Consider the following 20,620-nt stretch of genomic DNA (forward strand, 5'->3'; position numbering starts at 1 on the left):
GGTGGAGGCTGCTACCACATTTTTGCTCCATTTTGCCATTCCCTCTTTGGCTTTGGGGTGAGGACTGCGGTTATCCTGAGTCAGTCCTGCACGACTGAGGTCCCATAGCAAAGCTCCATCTCTGAGAGTCCCCTAACCCCAAGCCAAGCCATTGGGCAGTAGCTGTTACCTGCACTTTTTGGGCTGGAGAAGACATGCTCGGCACTTTTTTGGCCCTCAAAGGCAATAGGTGAAGCTGCAAATCCAGGGCATGCCTTTCTACCTGGAAGCAAAGATGACTCCCAAGCATCAATTTAATCCGCTGTGATTAAATACTTTCCCCGGTGGGTACATCTAATACCTCTTCAGCTGCCAGCGATGGCAACGAGTCAATTAAGCCACTCCATTAAGGTGCGATGGACTTCACCAGACCCATCCATGGCTGCTTGCCTGTTGGGAGGAGGCACATCCTATTTGTTTTTCTGGCAGAGGTGTGTGGTCCTGCCACACAGACTCTGGATTTAACCTCACAAGCAGTCCTCCGTGGCCAGTCCACAGCATGTGGAGAATTCTGGGTTCTCTGTGCACATGTCTGGGGTAGGTTAATCCCAGGATCTACAAGAAATTAGACCTCCAGGTACATTTGCTTCTGGGGAAAGCATTGGTGCGGGAAGGTGAAATCAGGTAGGGCTAGAGGGAGAAGATGACATGAAAGTCCTGAGGGGATAAGGACAGGATTTCAGAGTTGGTTTAATGCCAGATACGCTCATCCTGACAACCCTAGGGCATATGTGGCTGTGAGCACCAGCAGGAGAGAGACAGAGAGCATGAGAAAACTCCAGAGAGAAAAGGGTAGCCGGGAGGGTAACAGGGTAGAGATGCGGGTTTTTGGCACTTGGGAGCCTCCACACGTCTGCTGGGAGCTGCTGTCCCACCACGCTGCAGATGGCACAATCACGTGGCCAGCAGCGATCCCAGCTGATGTTTAAAATGTACAGCCCTCAGGTCACAGCTGGCAGCCCGAAAACACAAATCCGACAGCTTCGAAGAGCAGATATCAGGTACAACATATGCTAGCTTAAAAAATATAGGTATATTTACTTATGCTTAACCCCCATCAGCTAGAGCCAGCCTGGCACTGGGTGGGAGGAGGCTGGTGGGGAGCTGGGCTGGATCTCTAACCCACCCCTGATGTGGTTTTTGGGGGAGAGGTGCCATTTTGGGTCCTGGCATTATAGTGATGTTTTATCTAGGGGCGCGGGGCCGGTGCAGGTGGCTGGGGTCCAGCCTTCTCCCTCTCGCCCGCCGCAGGTCTGCTTATCTACTTTGGCTACGGGATGTGGAACAGCACGCTGGAGATCAGCGCCCGGGAGGAGGCCCTCCACCAGAGCACCTACCAGCGCTACGACGTGGACGTCGACCCCTTCTCCGTGGACGACAGCTTCTCCTATGCCGCTGAGGGCGAGGGCTACCCGGGCTGGGGTCCCTCTGAGGACAAGAGCTTCTCATACCAGCAAATGGCAGGAGCAAAGGAAAGCCATCGGACAAGTAGCAAGTCGAAAAGCAAAGGCAGGCACAAACCGCCGTCGGAGGCTCTCATCGCCAACGACGAGTTGGACTACTCGCCCGAGTAGCGGGGCGGGCAGCAGGGTGTCGTGCCGCCCAGCCGATGAGGAAGGGTCCCCGTGGCTCCCCCCCATCCTGTCCCATCCTCCCCGGGTCCTCCACCACCACCCCGCTCCCCTCCGGTCCTCGGGACATGCTCCGCAATTGCCGTTGACCCTGAACCAAACACACTCGTGGCCCGTCCCGGCTCCACCGGTCGGGTCTCGTTCTGGTGAATGCCAGCTGATCCTCCGGCACCGGTTGATCTCCCGGCACCAGCCGCACTGGTGGAGGCGGTGGAGTGAGAGATGTGCCAAACTGGGAGGGCATTGAGAGGTAGAAGGAGCCCCGTGAGGGGACAAGATGAGTTGTCCCTGGGGAATGTCCACCCGATGGCTGCAGCAGTGAGATGTCACTCTTACATTTTTGGCACTTTCTTAGCACGTGTGTTTTTTTTCTTTGAACCACCCAGAAGTAATAGCTGAGCCAGAGGGACAGACGGGTGGGTAGGTATGAAATGGAGATGGACAAAGCCCTTTCAAGGAAGTAGCTCAGAGGTGGATCCAGGAATGTTGGTCCCATCACACAGCATTTCCATGGCCCATTCTGGCACAAAGGCACTTGGTGCACGCAGCAGTGCTACCCCTGTGTCCATCCCCACACCCCAAATCCAAGCGTCCCAAATACTGTGATTCAAAATTACTCCGTGTCTCAATCAAACCTTGAAGTCCCAGCACAGCCAAACATCCCGAATCTGCTGTTGGGACCCTGGTCCCATTTCTGGTCACAGCGAGGGCTGTGACCCGCTCTTGGCTCAACCCACCTTGTGCGAATGGTCGACGAGGACCACACACCATTTCTCTGAGCATCACCGGTCTGAGGCTGGGTGCTGTTTCCACCACATTGTGTCTTTTACAAAAATGACTGCGCCGTAATTCCCTCACCGCGGTGGGCACATTTCAGCGCTCGCTCTGGCCTCAGTGCTTCAGGGACGTGTCCGTGCCCCCGCAAATAGCGACGTCCGTGGGTCAGCCATGTCTTGGCAGGGCTGGGCCACACATGGTAAGCGGAGATGACTTGGCTGCTGAAATCTCCCTCCCTGCTGCCGTCTCCACCTTGTACCATTTTCTCTGTTTCTGACCCTGGCTTGGTGGCCACTGTATGAAAAAAACACCGAAATGCTGCTCGTTCTATAAGTGTCCATATTTCAATTTGAAACCAAACAGAGCTGGTGGCTGGCAGGGCAGAGTTGGTCAGCAGGTGGATGTTGTTCATAGTTAAATCCTCCGGTATGGCCCGAGCATGGCCATGACGCCCAGCAGTGCCATCAGGTTCGCTGCCGCCAGCGTTCCCGCAGCACCGTCGGCGGTGATGGGGTTTGGTCGCGAGCACCGTCTCCCCCAGCACAGGTGGCAGCGGCACTGCTGAGTCAGCAATTAGCAGCAGGTCCAGTTCTGGAGCCCATCACCACCATGCTTAGTTTAACACACTGCAACAGAGGAATGTCTTTTTGAATAAATAATAACCGAGGAAGCACCCCATCAGACAGCGACACCCGTCCTCCTCCTGGCTGCCAAAGGCTGTGGCCGGATCCATCCCCAGGGCTCCTCTGGAGCAGCGCAGACCCACTTCCAGTACCAGGGGCTGCTGCTGGCATCCCAGGGGACTATTTAACATCGACAGGGGCACAAGGCAGGATTTCCAACATGTGATGCTGAGAACCACTAACACTTTGGTTCGCTGGATGAGGCTCAGCCCCCCTGAAACACAGCGCAGAGCCTGCCTGGCACCCTCTGTGGGCAAGTGGGCTGCTGGGTGCAGAGGGTGCCTGGACCCACGCCTGTCCCCATCGCTCCTGGGGCTCAAGGGCTCGATGGAGAGGCTCTGCCCATGACTGCAGAAGTTTCCCTGCAGCTCCTGTCCCAAACAGTCACAAACTACAGTCCTTTTCCCAGTGGAGAAGAGCATGCGATTCTGCAGATCTTAAACCAGAACGCCCCGGGCAAGCCAAGGGAAGTTTGGCCTCTGCGAGGGCTTCAGGATGGGAGCGAGGATTTGGCAAAAGGACCTGTAAGCTTCGCTCTGGCATCCTCTCCCGCTGCCCGCCCCACCATGCTTTTACAAGCAGAAATCCCGAGCGTGTCCCACCGAAAAGCTGTTTGCAATGTGCGCACCCCTCACGGGCCAGCTCGGGAAACCTTCCGGGCGGTGCTGAGCACCTCTCGCAAAGGTCACCTCTCACTCGCGCTTGGCTGCTCTCATCCTCGATGCCTTAGAAGTACCCAAGAGAGATGGCACCTCGCAGGTCTGGCTTTACATTTTCAGGGAGAAAGACTGATGCTATTTTCCTACCAGCTCTTGTACCACATCCGAGGTAGTCGTCTTCGTCCTGCTTCCGCGTGGTATTTAGGCGTCTGCCGAACCGCAAACTCATGCCCAAGTACCCTGTCGAATCAAAGCCTATTATTCCTTTTGCAGCCTTAATCTCTCGCTACAGAGCAGTTACCAGTACCAGTGTCTGCCGTCCTGTCCGCTCTAGTCATGCCCTATTTGACGAGGGCTTGATCCCTTGCTGTTTGGCATCCGTAGGAACCCCTCCATTGGATCCATGCATTGAGTGAAGACCTTGGGCTGCTCTTGCTCCCGGTCACCCATCCTCCTTCCCCTTCCCGGGGAAGGACCGGCGCAGGATGTCTTCACCATGTCCCGGGGACCACCGGGAAACAGCATTTAATGCCACGGCACCGTCTGATGCGGACGGGCTGCCGTCAGCCCTCACCGTGTCAGGGCGGGTGGGAGCCGTACCCTCCTCCCAAGCCCATCACATCCCACCTAACGAAGGTGTGTAAGGAGAAGGCGGCCGAGCCGCAAGGTTGGGTCTTACCTGGGTTTGCCCGTGACCGAGCGGCTGGAGAGAGGCCGGTTTGCAGCCAGGGTTCCCCCACCCTGCTCCGGGCAGCGGTGCCTGGGGGACACGCGGGTCCAACCTCCGTTTGGGAGCTCGCGTGTTTTCCCTTGTAGCAGGTGTTGGGTTCTTCAATGGGGGCAAGCAAAAGCTGCGAAGGCCAAAATTTTCAGCCATGTCCATCGCCTCTGGGCACCACTGGCCCCGGGGGTGGTTTCGGATGCTGGGAGGAGGTGCAAGTGCTTGTTTTGCCGTAACCCTAAATTCCAGCCTTTCCCCCTGGGGGTCCTCGGGGAGGTTCTCACACCCCTGACCCATCAGGAGGACACAGGCAGAGCGGTACCATCCCGTTCCCACCACCGGTGAGACACACAGCCCCCCCACGCCTGACTGTCCTCCGTGGGGGACACACCCTGGGGGGGCCCAATGCATGCTACAGACGGAGAATAAATACCTCAAATCTTCCAGACCGACTCTATAAGATCTCAGTCCCTCCACAAATTCACTCCGCACAGTTATGACCGCTCGGTACGAGGCCCAGCACGCCAGCATCCTCCACACGGCAGAGAAATCACACCCCAAATGACATGGGATGTTGTAAATCCAGCTTGTAAATGATCTTCACTTCATTTTGTTTGGTCTTTCTGATGTATATCTTGCTTTTTTTGCAGATGGTACTTTCTGGTGTAAAAATTCTCTGCAGTTCTGGTATGAAATTGGTGTATTTGTTAAAAAAAGTTTGTTCTATTAATTTTTTTTTTTTTTTTGTGGTTTCCAAAAGCCCATTGGTGCATTGTACAATGGGATCTTGTAGTGTGTCACGAGAAAGAAAAAAATATGCAGATATGTTATGGAGTGATTTTTATTTTCAGATGATTGTGTTGTTGACAACTATATATATTATATATATATTATCAAGATACTAAGAAAAAAACCCTAAATTTACCAAAATCTGTATATTTTAATAAATGCATAAAGCTTTATTGTGTGCCTTTACATTTAAAAATCAAACAGGAACTAATGGATTTTTAAAGAAAGCCAGAGACAAATGTGTCTTAGCATCGGTTCCCATAGTAATGTAAATCTTTTAAATGAAAGACTAAACCAAAAAATAAAAATAAAAAAATTACCCATATAAATTTTGTTAAGCCAATCAGTACCTGAAGGTCTGATATTTTTTCAATGCTAAACTGAAGCTAGAGATGAACAAGTCTTGCCTTAAGTGCTTCTAAATTCCTTTGTAGAAGATCCATTTCAGTAGGCTGACTTTGGTATTTACTTGCACTCTTGTGAAAAATAAAAATGGTTATCAGTTTACACAATAATAGAAAAACAAAACAAAACAAAACAAAAAAAAACCCTAAAGCAAATGACTGCAGGTTGACTATTGCAGTGCGAAGCCCCGGGGAGTGCCAACGTCTTCCCGTCTGCTCGTGGTGCTGCCAGCACCCACCTTAACTGGGGTGTCACAGCACCATCACCCCCCTGTACTGGTGTCCCCACCATGGGCTCTGTCCTCTTATTTGGGGAATGGGGAGGCTGCCAGGTGCCCTCCCCGTGATGGGGAGCTATAGCTGGTCCTGGTGGAGCTGGGGAGGGCTCCACTGGGGCATCGGGGACCACCACCTTCACATTGGGGTGACCACCGGAGCTCACACCCACCACTCCACAGATCATATTAGGCACGGCGTGGAGCAGTTTTTCCATTCAGGAGAATTATGTTTGACTCTATTTTCAGGCTTCAGGTCAGCAAATGAGCACCAAAAGCCTTCAAGAGCCAACAGCGCTGCAGCCAGACCAGCCTGGAAGAACCCCACAGGGGAGCAGGGTGTTTTGGGAGGGCACAAAGCAGGTATTTCAGCTTTGATCCTTTAAAAAAACTAGAAAAGTTTAATGTTCTTTGTGCTTCTTCCAAACCCTTCCCCTCTGCAATGCCAGCACTAATATCCTGTCCCATACTTGGCCCCATGTCCTCGCATCCCACGGTTGCAGATGTCCGGTTTCCCTGCGACTGCTCCGGACTTGTTTTGCTTTGTTTGGATTTTTCTTCCCTTCCCCAAAATAAAGCTTCTTCCTTCCTCCGAGCAGCTTGCCCAGGGCCTTTTAAGCCTCGGATTTGGGATCAGCTGCCAATAACCTGTAACCGTGGGCAGGGTGAGCAGAACCCCAGCACCAGCTTCTGCTGAGGCTCCCCAGCCCCACGTGCCTGAAGATGTCAAGTTGCAGCCCAATGGTGTGGGCAGCAAAAAACCCCATAAGCTCGTTCCTCGTCGGTCACGCACTGCTACCCGAGCCCCTCTGGCAACACCAACACCTTGCCAAAAAACACCCTCGAGCATCTCAGAGAGTTTTTCCCGTGCTTTTCCCTCCCGGTTCACTCCAGGGCCGTTTGCGGGGCAGCGTTCCAGCAGCTTTCTGCTCTGAGATCTCCCACGCCTCCATCGGTCCCCGGGGTTAACCGGCCGAGCCGTCGGCTGGGTTGAAGCCACGGGCAGCGGCGTACAATCCACAATCCCCCCGTGGTCAGCCTGCACAAGCTGGCACGTCTGTGCGCCGTCCCTTCGCCCGTGGCACCCGCACATCAATGGCAGCACTTATAGCATCTCTCCGGCGCGTACAACAACTGCCTGTGCCCTGCCTCTGATGTAATGGGCACCAGTGTCCTGCTGCCGGCCCCCCGCGCCGCTGCTCGCCTCGGGTACATTGTATAGGACGGCAGCGATGCGGAGTTGATACCTTCAAGACTGCTCGGTCTTAAAGGCAGACGCTAGAGCTGCTGCCTAGCTCTTGTCCGTGCGGGCAAAGGGTGGTTGTGGAGCACAGGAGTCCTCCTCTTGACTCCTTTTAAATGCTCTGGCCTCAGTTTCCCACGGGAAGGAGGCGAGGGGTGGGAGGTACAGCGCCCTCGCCCGTGGCTGCGTCGCCCAGTTTGGCTTCTCCAACTGAAAGTAGACCGAGAGGAAAGGACAGTCCCTGATCCACCAAGGCTTGACGAGCAGCCTTGTTTTCAAATTCCTCTCCCTCACCCCAAACAATCTGGCTGGTCCTCTCCTCTGCTTGCTCAATCCCCTCTCTTCCCACAACCAACACCTGGGCTCTTCCCTGCATTCATTCCTGAAGAGCAGCTATTCCTCTTCTCCTGCTCCTGAAGCCTGACTCACACAAATTATTTGAACTGAGTTAACATCTCCGGGAACAGATGGGGTTTTGTATCAACGTAATTAAATTGCTACAGGCTCTGGTAAGGACAGAGATAGATCGTGATCTTACACAGTTTTAATCAGAGCGATGACCCCAGATCAGACTCTTATTTTAGTTGAAAGCACTTCCAGCAGCATGACTTCTCAACTTCAGCACACCCAAGCAGTGCTGGGGGTAAATCTCCACCGCCTCAGTAGGTTTCTAAGTCTCCCCAATATGAAAAGTACCACAAGTCGGTACCACTGGTGCAAGCTGCTATCGGAAACGTTGAAAAACAAATGGATTAGACAGCGGTCAGTACCCTGTAGGAAGATAGCTCATATTTTAAATATTCCCCCAAAAAACAAAAGGCCCACTTAATTCCACAGCACAGCACAAGCTCTCATCCTGAACTGCTATAAAAAAAAAATTATAATCTTCAAAATCATTGGGAAATCCCTGTCATGGAAAAGCTAGCTATGGAAACACACAGGAAGGAAGGAAAAAAAGAAGCCAGTGGTTGCAGGTACTCTGTTATTTATTGTACAGTATTTCACTGAAAGTACAAAGGCATCATCAGTATTCACCAGAATTGTATTGTAACAGGTACATTATACTGTGTGTTAAAACGTGCTACTTTAATGAGGCGAGACAGAACACAAATTTAGAGGAAGAAAGCAAGGAGTTTAAAAAAATGTAAAAATACATTTTTAGTAACTGATCTGTACAAAGGAACAAAAGAAACCAAACCAGAGTGTGGGGATTAGAGCCCCCAAAGTCATTTAAAACTATATAAAAAGACACTGTTATTTACCACGTCATTAGGACCTTTGGGTTCTGTTTCCTTCATACTGATGACTGGGGGAGGGCGGAGGAAATATTGTTACTAAAATGATCAAACTCATACAAAAGTATTTACAGAGAAAGGCAGAAAAAAATTCCCCTACTCTTGTTCCAAAAGAGAAACATTTGCCCGGTTGGAGAGTACAGCCTTCCTCCCTACCCTCTCGCCCAAACCGTGCCAAGGCAGGGACCTTGAGCAGGGGAAAGCAAACAGTGATGTGGTGGGAGGAGCTGCCAGAGTCCTTCGAACAACGGGAAAGTGTCTCTCTCATTTCTGTTTTGTTGCTTTAAACTCTCCTATAATCAGGGGAGCTGGAAAATAAAACCAAATCCCTAAAACCCACACGACAACCCCAAACCATCCGAGTCATCCTGGCTGCAAGAAGATGGGGCGGGTGGTCAGGACAAAATGGGGAGGACCAGGAGGTAGGGCTGGCTGGAGCTTTCTTTTCGAGAGAAAGGGGGGGAACAGATGGGGACAATAACGCTTCAAACTACCAGACATTTGTGCTGCTTTTCTAAACCTTCCCCCGGGAGCCTGACAGCAGTGTGTGTCAGTAGAAGCAAACCCAGGGCACACAAACCCACCAGCCAAAGCATCCGACTGCAGCCGTGGGACATCCCCAGGACGCTTACACGTGAGCGCTCTTCGCGTGGGTAGGGGAGCTGGAGCCCGAGGCGTAGTAGAAACGGTTTTCACCAAACGTCTGGGCATCACCCGAGCAGCAGACGATGACGCAGCCGCCGAAAAGGCAGAGGGCAGAGCCGATCCAGCCCGTGTACAGGGAGTAGCCGAAGCTCATAATGGTGGTCTCGCGGTGGGCGCACACGGGAAACCAGATCGTCGCAACGACGCCGCACATGGCTGGGGAAAGATGGAAAGGAAAGGTGACTCCAGCACGTAACCCCACCGCGGGGACAAAAAGCACGCCAAAGGGGAGGGAAGGCTCTGCGGGACGGGGGACGGAGAGCGAGCCCGTCCCTCTTCCCTCGCAGTCCTACGGTGGGACCCAGGAGCATCCGCGTCGGGGCTCGGTCCGAGAGATCTCCGAGCAGGAGGCAGCGCCTCTGAGACAGCCGTCTCTCTCGGGCACCGACAAACGAGAAGAAAAAAACAACCGCTGCTTGACGCCGATAGATTTATGACAAAGGAAACAGATTTGTTCCCTAGAAATATCTTTAAGGGCGAAGAACGGAAGTCATCCCTGGAATCAACGCTCTGGAGAGCTGCGGAATTAGGAATAGATTAGATATGAAGCAAGACCGCGAAAGCCGTATGCATCGGTGAGACAGGAAAATCGGAGGCCCAGAGTCAACTGGTTTAAATCGCTATTTCTGCATGAACTCACGCGCTACATCCTCAGCCCATGTCAATCAGCATCTCTGCAGTTGCTCTACTGAATGGTCACATAAACATTAACGAAGTATCCCAGCACTTAGCAAGACAGAACAGGGTTTATAAAATACAAGCAGAAAATGGGCAGGGACAAAATAAGCAGCAGTACAGCATTGTTAGGGGTTTTTTTTTTAAGAGAAGGAAATGTCTCACAACTCTGGAAAGCAGATTCCACTTCCCTGTGGAAAATTTCTCTAATCAAGGGATGGGGACAAAGCCAGCAAAGCTCTCTAGAAACCTAATTAATTGAATAGAAATGGAACCTCATCTGAAAGGAAGAGAGTATTTTACCTAGAGTCTACAGTGGGTCAAAAAATGACTGCAGACTTCAAATTTTGCTTGAAATTCCATAGGCTTTTTTCCCACGAAAAGCAGGAAGGCTGCCGCGGTGGCGCTGCGAGGACTGCCGGGCAGGTGACATGCGGAGTAGATACCCTCAGGACAGTAAAGCGGGTACAAATTCAGCGTTTTGCAGGCAGCCAGGCTAGGGACCAGAGTGTTTTGGTGTGCAGCACACACGCGTGGTTTGCTCCAAGCGGGGAGAAAACACGTGCCCTGCGTTCTCCTTGTGCTACACAAGGTCACACTCGCTACCCTCGCTAAGGGCCCTACCTCCACCCTGCAAAATCCCCCACATGCACCGAGGGCAACAGGAGTTGATGGTGTTAATCACCTCACAGGAGCAGGTCCTAAAACAATACTTCTTTATGGCCCCTACATCTGAGAGGAATTAATCTGTCAATATTTACTTGCCTCCGGGACAAGCTGTGCAGGACTCCATCCTTGTGGCTATCAGGGAATCAGAGCAAAACAATAACAGGACCGTGGCAGCGTTACAGATTTCCACCAACTGCGTTAAAAGGTATCTGGAGGCAGTGTCAAAAAGTTAAGGTTGCAAGAGGGAAAAAAAAAGGGGGTGAGATTAAAAATAAAATTGTTTAGTTAAAGCAGAGAACAAACCATAGCTCCTGGCCGGTACAGCAGAAAACCCATCCCCAATAGCTGCAGTTATTGTGAGAGAAAATATTTTCTTATGGAAAAGAGAAGAACATTTGAAGGATGCTAATAAAGCCAGTAATAATTTGGGGCCTCCTCAAAGCAAGGGCCCCGCAGCTTTGGAAGGAATTTTTGGAGAAGGCAGGGAGGGCAGAACAGCATTTCTCCTGCGTGGGGATCAGTCCTGCAAAGAGCTCGTGAGCCTCTAAAGCTTTAAAAAAAAAAATGTATCAGTTGGGAATCCACAAAGCATTCTAATGGGCCCCAGAAAAAAAGCTTCTTTGTTGTCCAAAAAGACACAATCATCTTTTCTTTTTCTGTCAGCAGTAAATACATATATATATATATATTTATGTCCATGGACTATAAGAGCCTTATCTACCCAGACCCTCCCCCACAACACAGGACCGAAGAAAACACTTGCACTGGGGTGAGAAGAGCTCTCAGGGACGCTAACACAATGGCATCTCTTGTGCGTGTGGCTCAACGACATGTAAAACCACCTTATTTTAATGCTGACAATACTAGAAAGATGTGAAACACAGGCCAAGGACTTTGCGCGGGTTAGTTTGACCTCTCTGTCTTCCGGGGCTACCAGCTGCCGTCAGTCACCAGTGACCCTGTCGCTCAGCAAGAGGAACTCCCTGAAACAGGACTGAATTTCATAGCTCTGCGTAGATTAGATCGGGTTGTAAATCCTCCGAGAAGATGTGAAAAGGATGGTCTGCAATTGCAATACTTCTTGGTGAACTCAAATTTTGTTCTAGCTGTATCATACTGAAAGGCTAGGAAAAAAACTGATTTGCTGAGAAACCCAAAGGGATTGGAAAAGGCATTTTAGGGCAAGTTTCAAGGACTAAAATAGCTGCCTACAAGGAAGAACTCTTCGAATAGAAATTATTACCCTTTCTCTTTTGTGCTGATTCTGAGACACTCTTTGTCTCTCCCTAAATACAAATGTCTTCAGATAGCAGAGCTGCTGTAGTCAATATAATCTAGCAGAAAAGTAAAATAAAGTCTGCAAACAGAAAGAATTTTTTCTATTAGACCAACTAAGTTAGATGGAGAAACAGGCGTGTGTTGGGGCACACACATACTGGAAAGCTTGCCTGCTTTTTGCAGCTAGAGTAGGCAATCCTGCAAAAGTCATCTCGGTAATACTTGGTATGGTTGTCCTTGCTCCGTCAGATCGCTGTAAATCCATAGGGACACATCCCAGGCTCCCAGCATTTCTAAGTCCATTTTGACTATGGACTTGCAGTAGCTCAATCCGCTGAGCTGAAACTCATTACAGGCATAAGTTAATTCTGCATTATTCTCCATTACAGGCATAATTTAATCAGATAGATAGAAGTACACATAGACAAGAAGCACAGGAGGTGCTTGGGGAGGTGGGGGAGATAGAAGAGAATTATTGTAACTCAAGGGACAGTGAGTCCCTGCCAAACTCCTTAACAGTAAGTTAAAGGCTTTCTGCAGAAGAAAGAATACTTTTCTTTCACAGCTAAATTTAATTATGACTCAAAGTCACACAGATTTCTCTTTCAAAGCATTTGCTTGAAATAATAGATATCCACAATTATTTTTTTTTCTCTGTTCAAGGCAATCTTTTTATCTTGATATCTATGGTTTTACAAGTAAATCTCAGGCAGTGTCCAGAAAACCTTACTAATATCCTTTATTTAGTATACAATACCTAATACGGTCATTTTGCAGTAGTAATTCCCAATAACTAACTTATTTTTCATCTGTGTTTTCCCGTGGCTCAGGTCCCTCACCTCCATTAGGAAAATGCCTGCTTGGTTACCGGCAAGGGGTCCCCCGAATTAGTATCAACAACACGGGATGGGCCAGGGTTTTTCCATCAACACCAGCATATGAAATGTTTTCATACTGGCTCAGAGCAGACCTCTGCTGACGGTTGTTTTCGGCAATTAATCAATTTGCTCGGACAGATAGGATCAAGCAAAGACATAAATACATCAGCAGGCAGGATAGGAGGGTGTGCACGCAGGTTGCACTCTGCAGCCTGCTATTATCAGTGGACAGAAAAATCAATGGAATCTCTGAGCCCATTGTTTTCCTGGCAAGTTTTCAACTTTTTCTTTTTTCTTTTTTTTTTTGGCTCCGCACTGTGTTTCAACCCCTGTTTTCCTTTTTAATAAATTTCAGTGACAAACGGCCATCCCTTCCCCGAGCAAGAAGTGAAGTTTGCCATGGGGCCAGCTCCCCTGACCACATCTCCACTCTCTATTTCTGCTATGTTAGTGAGTGTTTTGGGGGTTGTTTTCTTTTAACCAGTGCTCTGGGAGTTGGTCTCCACTTAGAGGAAAAGGCCGGAACCCGTGCGGTTGGGGAAAACCACGAACAAGACTTCAGTGGCCAGATGGTAAATAAGAACAGTCCAGGGCATATTACTTCTAGAATGTAATGAATTTTAAGTCAGTACTATGACTTTTGAGCCCTGATTCATGCTTATTAAATGCTCTGGAACAGTAACACCTCGTTTTGCAAATAATGGATCATTAATCATCTTAAAGAATGTCAAAGTCCCAAGTTCTGTACATTATTCTCCTTCCAAAGGGACTGTCTTACTGATCAGCCTGGAAAAAATTGGGTTTTGTAAAAATAAATGTGGGTTGGCTTTTTTTTTTTTTTTTTTTTTTTTTTCTCCAAAAAAACCCCCCAAACTTAAGAGCAAAAGGAGCTGATTTATTCTTCATTTGTGATCTGACAAAAAGAGCATTATTGTAATTGTGACTAAAACATTGTGACCAGGCTGCTGTTCCCAGCCCAGATCATTCAGGACATCACCAACATGAGCAAACCTCTTTCACCTGCAGATACTTCAAAACTCACAGGGGTAAAAACCAGTAAGAAGTCCAAATCTGACCCAAAGAGCATTCGTCTGCCAATGTCCCTGTAAATACACATTTCCTTTCTTCACAGGATCTACTTAGTGGGAAAACCATGTTCTGAGGTGGAGAGGAGCCTGGTTTTTGGACCACCACAACTCATCTCCTCCACCCTCTAACATCTATTCTCCTCCCTGGCGTCACACCGCAGCAAGACCAGGATGGGAGAGGGGCACGCTAGACCCAAACCCTGGTGCAACACTGCAAGATATGGGATTTCGCTTATTCTAATGCAGCGCTACCCAGTACTGTCACTGCAATTTGTTTGCTGCCTGCGTGCTGAGCCCTGCAATCCTGTTGCCCTTTGGGATTTAGGGGCAATACTCTTGCCTCCGTGTCTGCAGCCATGCAAACAGGGTTGATCTACAGCACGGTTCTCCTTCACTGCGACCGAAAACTCGTGTTTGTTTGCCACAAAGTGCAGCTCTGCTGGGCCTCCACCATCCTGGGCAGGGGCAATCCAGCAGAGCAGATTCCTCTGGCACCAATATTTCATTCACAGGCAGGAAAAAACCCCACTTTTTCTTTCATTTTGCCAAGCCCAAATATGTGACTCAAGGTTTCAGGAGAGGGACGAAGGCCACGTTCCGACAGCTCTTTAACGTGGCTGTTCATGATCAGGATGTCCTGAACGGGCCCTATAAAGCTGATTTTAGGACTTCCAGCTTTGGCAATGTGCCCTTAAACTCCGCAGACATTGAAAGGGCCCCTCGGTCTCATGAGATTTCGGACGTAGCGACTCGTACTATCTGCTCCTCACCGAGGCACTGGAGGAGGGGCCGCTTGCAAGGAAGGAGCGTCCAGAGGACAGCCCCTCCGAGCGTGCAGCTACATCCAGTGCCCACTTGAAAAAAACATAAGGAGAAGAAGAAGATGGGCATGATGTCAGCGCGGGCTGCCAGCGACCGGCAGAGCCACACAAAGAGGCCACTTTCCCTCACCCCTCCTCCTCTGCCACACAGACGGGTAAAAACAAGGCACGGCAGCCTGTTGCTGAGATGACGAGGCTTCAAGAACATGCAGGTGTTGGACTGGGGACAATGAGCTCCACAGTCTGCGCTGCTCAAAACAATCTCCTCCGCAGGCACTGGGGACGGGAAGAAATTCCCAGGGGAACTTGGAGGCCAAGGGCAAGGCTGGCCAGAGGGGGTTGGGAGGCACAGGGGACATGCCAGCCCTCTTCCCAGGTCCATGCCACCTCCTTGCTCCCTGCCCTGTTGTCCCCACAGGACCAGCACCCCCTCAGCCACGGGCTTCCCTTCCCACAGCCCTCAGCTTACTTTGATCCGGCTGCATCCGCGATGCCCAGGGAAAATTCGGAGGCTACCTGTTCCCTCTAAGTTTAGACCCTTTTCTAAAAATAGCATCGCTTCCACAGCAAACCAGCAAAACCGGTGCCCGCAGGCTATCGCCTTCCCGCAGACACAGGCGGTGGTCATGCCCACGGACTCCACAAGTCAATGCAAAGTAGGGTTTCGCAGCCCTCCCCTCTTCACTCTGCTTCACTCCCTGCCTCCTGTCTTTGTCCTCCCACTCCTGTTCGTGCCTTTTGTTCACCCCCACAGACCGCAGCGATGCTGGAGATCGTCAGGATCAGCCCAGCCTCGACAACCGTCCTTTCAGGTGAAGGTGTTCAACCACCTTGCACCATGCCATCCCCGAGCAGAAGAAGAGCTCCAGCTCTCCACACGCGGCGGGCGCCTTACCCAGGAGGATGATGAGGATCCCTCCCAGTTGGGAACGTCGGTACTTGGCAGCTCCAGGCTCATGGCCCATCCGGATGCAGGGCAAGACCGTTATCAGCAAGAAGATAGCGGGAAGACCCAGGACGGAGGCAGCGATCATCAGTGCTCGACACGCTTGGACATACCCTGTTGGCAAGGCAAGGAAAGAGGATTTTGATTATTTGGCATGAGAGAAGACGACCTTTGGACAAAGGCTCCTGTTTGATTAGCTCCCAAGACTTGTGCGGAGTACGGGAGAGAGGTTCAATCCTTTGTGTAAACAGTTAAGACAGCGAGACTGCAGCGCAGTGATTAGTGAGCATGGGATGTGCAGGCTCAGAATTTTCCAACAGACAAGTAGCACTGCCTGGAAAACATGAGCTCTTCCCAGCAAAACAGTGAGAAATCATGGACTTAGGAAATATGGGAAGGGAAAGTAGGAGAAACAGCTAGGAAGGGGTTTTCCTGTATCTTTTCATAGAGGGAGCTTTGATTAAATAACAGGAATTTGAAGTCTTAAGGAGCAGCTTGCTGTGAGCAGAGGAGGTCCACAGTCATCCAGAGGAGGGCTGAAGAGTTGAAGACCCGTTACTGAAACAGGCAGGTCCGTGAGATACTACCACCGGCTGCCCTGAGGACTGTTGGCCCGGGAGGAGGAGGGATGCTCAGCAATCCCAGCCACGTCCGGACGCTGCACCTCAGGAGTCCAGCGGGGTTTTGGAGGAGCCCTGTGGCTCAAGCTGACCGCTGGTACAGCTCTTGGAGAGAAGAAATGACTGCACTTTGCAGAGCTGCTTGAGTTGCCATAACCAAGGGCCACGTTATTCCTCTGGGTCCCTATGGACATCACGGGGTTCCCTGCCATTTCATCAGTTACCACCCCCCTCCTGCCTGGCCCTGTGCAGCAGCAGCCGAACACACGGCAGTGAGGAAGAACAGGGGCCAGGGACTGTGGGCGTACTGGGCAGGGCCGTGACATTTCTACCACTCTGTGACGGTCTCTTTATAATAATGTATCTTTTAAAATATATTTTTATATATTATGTATATATAATTTTTAATATATATCAATATAAAATTTATATATAAATAAAACCAGGTCATTATTTGCATGCAAAAGAAAAAGAACAAGTGTCAGATTTGCCCCAGTGCCTGGTGAGCCTTCACCAGCTCTCGGGACAGTCTCAGCAAACCAAGTATGCTGGCTCTCTTTCCCCTCTTATTAACAAAACGAAGCTGCCACACGCAGAGATGGAGTTTCGTGATGCCTCAAACAATACCAGCAAACAGGGGCCTTAAGCAAGTCCCGCTGACATACGGGTAAGACACCAGGAATGAGGATTTTACTGTTCCTGGGAATGCAGACTCTGCGTATATTGAATATTTGCTTGATTTTTTCAAGGGGAAACTTAACAAACAAAGTTACCTGAGGAGTTCAGGGCAAAAGATGAGACCCTAAACAAAGGAGATGGCAGTGCCCAGTGTGGTTTCTGTGCAGTCGATCCCAATTAAACAAGAATACAAACACATTCATTTTAAAGACTTGACTGAGGCAATGTAAGACTCTAAATACATTTCATCTATTGGGCACACCAGGACAAATTTCCCTCTGATGGAAAGCTATTGGTATCAAATAGGTTACAAACAGAAGCATTTGTTTGTGATTTGTTTCTGCTGGAGAGAAGCATTGCTTTCTGCTGCTGAAAGACCTTTCATTCAATAATGTTTCTTCAGGACAGGCCTTTTCTGTGTCTCCTGTGCCAGATCATATTGAACAATGTTAGCAGTAAGGAATGTAAACCTACTAAAATAAAAGTATACACACACAGAGAAAGGGAGAATAGGAGCTAGTCTGAGAGATTCAACATTGCTAAGCACTATGTGATACAGACTATGCTCTGTAACAGACAGAAATTCGGGAATAATCTTTTCAACCTCTTGTGAAATTACTTTCACAACAGCTTAAACAAATAAATAAGGGAACTTGAAAGAAAACTACATGGAATGGTTATTTCTAGCCTGTCAGGTCTCGAAGAGGCCTCTCTGACGTGCTAGAGGAGGTGCAATCTAAACCATAGCAGAATGAAGAAGCGCTACAGAGTTAAGAGTGATTGAAACAGGTAAGATCATTAGCTAAACTTACAAGGACAAGACCACACAAGACTTTGGCAGGTTGAATTAGCTGAAAAGATGTATTAATACTGATTAAACACCTTGCTTAATTTTTGCTTTGCAGTAAACTAGGTGAAAATTACTATATCATTAGAAAACATCAAGACAAGTTAAACATCATTTCATCTGTTTGCTGTGTAAAAGTTCTGTCTTCCCTTACAACATGCGGGAAACACAAGACCATCAAGACTAATGATGATCTTTCAAAGATTAAAAGCCATAGAAGCATTAATAATAGACGCTGAAAGATTCATTATACTCAAAACCATTTTAAGGAATAGAACCTTAACATTTGTAATAGTTCATCATCCTCTCAAAGCAAAAGTCGAAATACTCTATCATACCTCAATATACTATATATGCTTTGCAACGCAGTCTAGATGCAAGATGTGAAAGGAACGGTGAGCGTTTACTAAGAGCAATGATTAAACATTAACTGGACTTTAATAGCCCCAGATAACGCGTGATACCTGGGTACAATTAAAACCAGGTATAATTTAATGAGAATCACGTTAAGAGCTACCATTCACATTCTTTAGCATATTCAATGGACCATCTCCCGCGCTGACGAAGTTGAAGGAACTTCACCATCGATTCCTCCGGCAGCAGGACCGGCGCTGCTCGGAGGAAGGCTTCCCTCCTCACCTCCGGGTGGGAAGGGGGAGGCCGGGACACACGTACCTGGCAGTATGAGGATGTCCACCAGGGGTTTGCAGTGATAGAGACCTGTCGCCATGACACAGTCTGCCCACAGCCCCTTGGATCCCAGCTCGTCCATTTTCCTGCAGGTGGTAATGGTGTAGCCGCAAGTCACCACCCAGTCGTTGGTGGCCGTCGCCACAACCACCCCGATCCACCCGATGAAACTGCAGACAAATCCGGCCAGGTGAAGGCAAGTGGCCACCATCTCGATCCCTTGGAGGGGACAAGCCGGACAGGAGAGCGCCCGCGGGGGTTCGGCAAAGCCGGCCGCCCAGCTCCCGGCTGCCGGGATCTACTGGGAGCGGGAGGGAACGGGGTTTTGGTAGGATGAGGTCCCTGAGCAGACACTGCTGCAGATGCTCGGCTGCCTCTGCCCAGCTCCGTCCCTGGGAGGGGTTAGAGCTGCCTCCAGCCCCATAACGTGTGGGAGGAGCGAGCGGGGAGCCCCAACTTCTGCCAGTTCATCGAGGGAGTCGGAGGGGAAGGATCGTGCAGAGAGGAGGAGATGCAGGATTACGCCCACCCCTGCTTGAAAAACAAACCAGGCTGCTTTATTCAAATGCAGACAGCCTGACTATTCAAAATGTAGCATCAAGGGAGGAGAATCAAGGCAGTGTTTTCGAGCTGAAGACGGACGGTCACGCTGGTACCTCTTCTGGAAAGATAGGGCAAGAAACGTGGTGGACAGAGTTACTCCAGAGGTGGAATCCATCGTCTCACCAAAGCCATCAGCACGGCTGCAGTAAAAGGACAAAATCAGTCTTGGGTCTTTCCTGATGTTTTCAGTAACTGCAAAACCGTAAGAGATCCATCACTGCATTCTCTGCTTGCGCCTGGGTTTTCAGAAGTATTAACTAACACTCAATGAGTCTTGAATATGTGTTTAACAGCACCTTATTTCCACTTTTGAATGCTAAAATTAAAATGAGCAGCTTTTTTCTCAGACTGATTATGGGTGTAAATTTTAGTCTACTTGACAGAACAAGGAACAGCCCACTTCAAAATGTCAAAAGAAGAGAAACTTCACAGCCCGTTCTGCATCCCGAGAAACAGGCAGGCAGGATATTTTCCTAACTTTGCTTTGTATTTTCACAAACACACACACACACACATATATATATATATATATATATGTTATCGGGTGCCAACACATGCCTAATGAAATTTTATCGTTGTGCGTCCTCCAGTGCTTCGGATTTTGCAAAGGCGAAGTTTGGATCTAAGCAGATAAAACATGCCTGGAGAGACCACTAGTGGAAAGCTGTCCACATTGCATGACCGGGGCAGGGGGGGGCGGAACTGGACAAGAAAATGACAGAACAATCAATTTGATTCATTCCCAGAGCTGCTAGTGACAAGGAATTATTGGAAGCTACACTCCAGGATTAAGGTGCCAGGAATGAAATACATCCTGCTCTTCAACCAACGGTATTTTTTCCCATTCTTTAGCAATAAAGTGAAAAACAGGAACAAGAACATCCTAAGCTTCATTTGTCATGTTCCTTAGATTCAAAATTCAAGGACACGAGGCTTTCCTCCATCTAACTTTATAGCATTCCGTAAATTAAACACCTGATCTGCTTGTATCAAGTATAAATGGACATAGCTTAATACTGCTTTTTGATTAATACCAGGCGTAAGGATACTTAACCACTTCGGGATGACTGATCCCAAGCTCCAACATCTAACGGTGCTGTCACCACACAGTCCTTTGGAGGCTAAACCCCATGCATATTCTCTAAATCACGCTAACACTTAGATTTCTAATGTACTACAAAGTATTTCATTTTTCTTCAAAATACCAGAAAAGTTTCCAACACCTTGATATCCCATTTCACCCCAAAGCTGGGATTAGAAGCGTTTTACATGGTGATAGGGCAGGTGCATCCTAATGCACAAATTCCAACATTTTTTAAAGTTTATGGACATGAATTCGCAGGCTGTGGACACATCCTCCTGTAATTCAGTCTCCTATAGTTACGGTTTCTTTAATCACAAAAGTTTCTTACACTGCCACGGCTTCCTTCACAAATGTATTGGTCAGAGTGTGCAGCAGCTCAACAGGCAAGAAATAAATTTTACACTTCAGTAACTAGAACTACTCAACAGTACTCAACCTGGTGCCCACAGGGCACAGTTTGAATTATTTCATTAATGTCGATAGAGACAGGAAACGTTTACTATTTTGTCAGTGTTATAAATA

The 20,620-nt window shown here is 49.0% G+C and overlaps 2 protein-coding genes across 5 annotated transcripts in view; one reads left to right on the forward strand and one right to left on the reverse strand.

The window, feature by feature from the left end:
• SLC7A14 (solute carrier family 7 member 14) overlaps positions 1 to 5,472 on the forward strand; it is a 35,530-nt gene extending 30,058 nt beyond the window's left edge. For all 4 annotated transcript variants that reach the window (XM_069792738.1, XM_069792735.1, XM_069792736.1 and 1 more), the window contains exon 8: positions 1,291 to 5,472. In XM_069792738.1, coding sequence (XP_069648839.1) covers positions 1,291 to 1,613 — 323 coding nt within the window. In that variant the 3' untranslated portion in view covers positions 1,614 to 5,472. The remainder of the gene's footprint in view (positions 1 to 1,290) is intronic.
• A 2,717-nt stretch (positions 5,473 to 8,189) lies between these two features.
• Positions 8,190 to 18,882, reverse strand: CLDN11 (claudin 11). Its single transcript, XM_069792740.1, has 3 exons — positions 18,397 to 18,882; positions 15,526 to 15,690; positions 8,190 to 9,377 (listed from the first exon to the last, which is right to left on the reverse strand). The coding sequence occupies exons 1-3, from the start codon at positions 18,620 to 18,622 to the stop codon at positions 9,145 to 9,147; spliced, it is 624 nt and encodes a 207-aa protein (XP_069648841.1). The 5' UTR covers positions 18,623 to 18,882; the 3' UTR covers positions 8,190 to 9,144.
• Between the last annotated feature and the right edge of the window lie 1,738 nt (positions 18,883 to 20,620).

The sequence above is a fragment of the Haliaeetus albicilla genome, chromosome 9 (genome assembly GCF_947461875.1).
Source record: "Haliaeetus albicilla chromosome 9, bHalAlb1.1, whole genome shotgun sequence".
In the NCBI taxonomy this organism is placed as follows: Eukaryota; Metazoa; Chordata; class Aves; order Accipitriformes; family Accipitridae; genus Haliaeetus; species Haliaeetus albicilla.

What these genes read in the sequence shown, in the direction of transcription:
- CLDN11 (XM_069792740.1), bottom strand. Translation starts at nt 18,622, where the DNA reads ATGGTGGCCACTTGCCTTCACCTGGCCGGATTTGTCTGCAGTTTCATC. An exon ending in GGACATCCTCATACTGCCAG is followed by an intron (nt 15,691 to 18,396) that starts GTACGTGTGTCC and finishes CCTTGCCAACAG; the next exon opens with GGTATGTCCAAGCGTGTCGA. An exon ending in GATCCTCATCATCCTCCTGG is followed by an intron (nt 9,378 to 15,525) that starts GTAAGGCGCCCG and finishes ATCTTTCCCCAG; the next exon opens with CCATGTGCGGCGTCGTTGCG.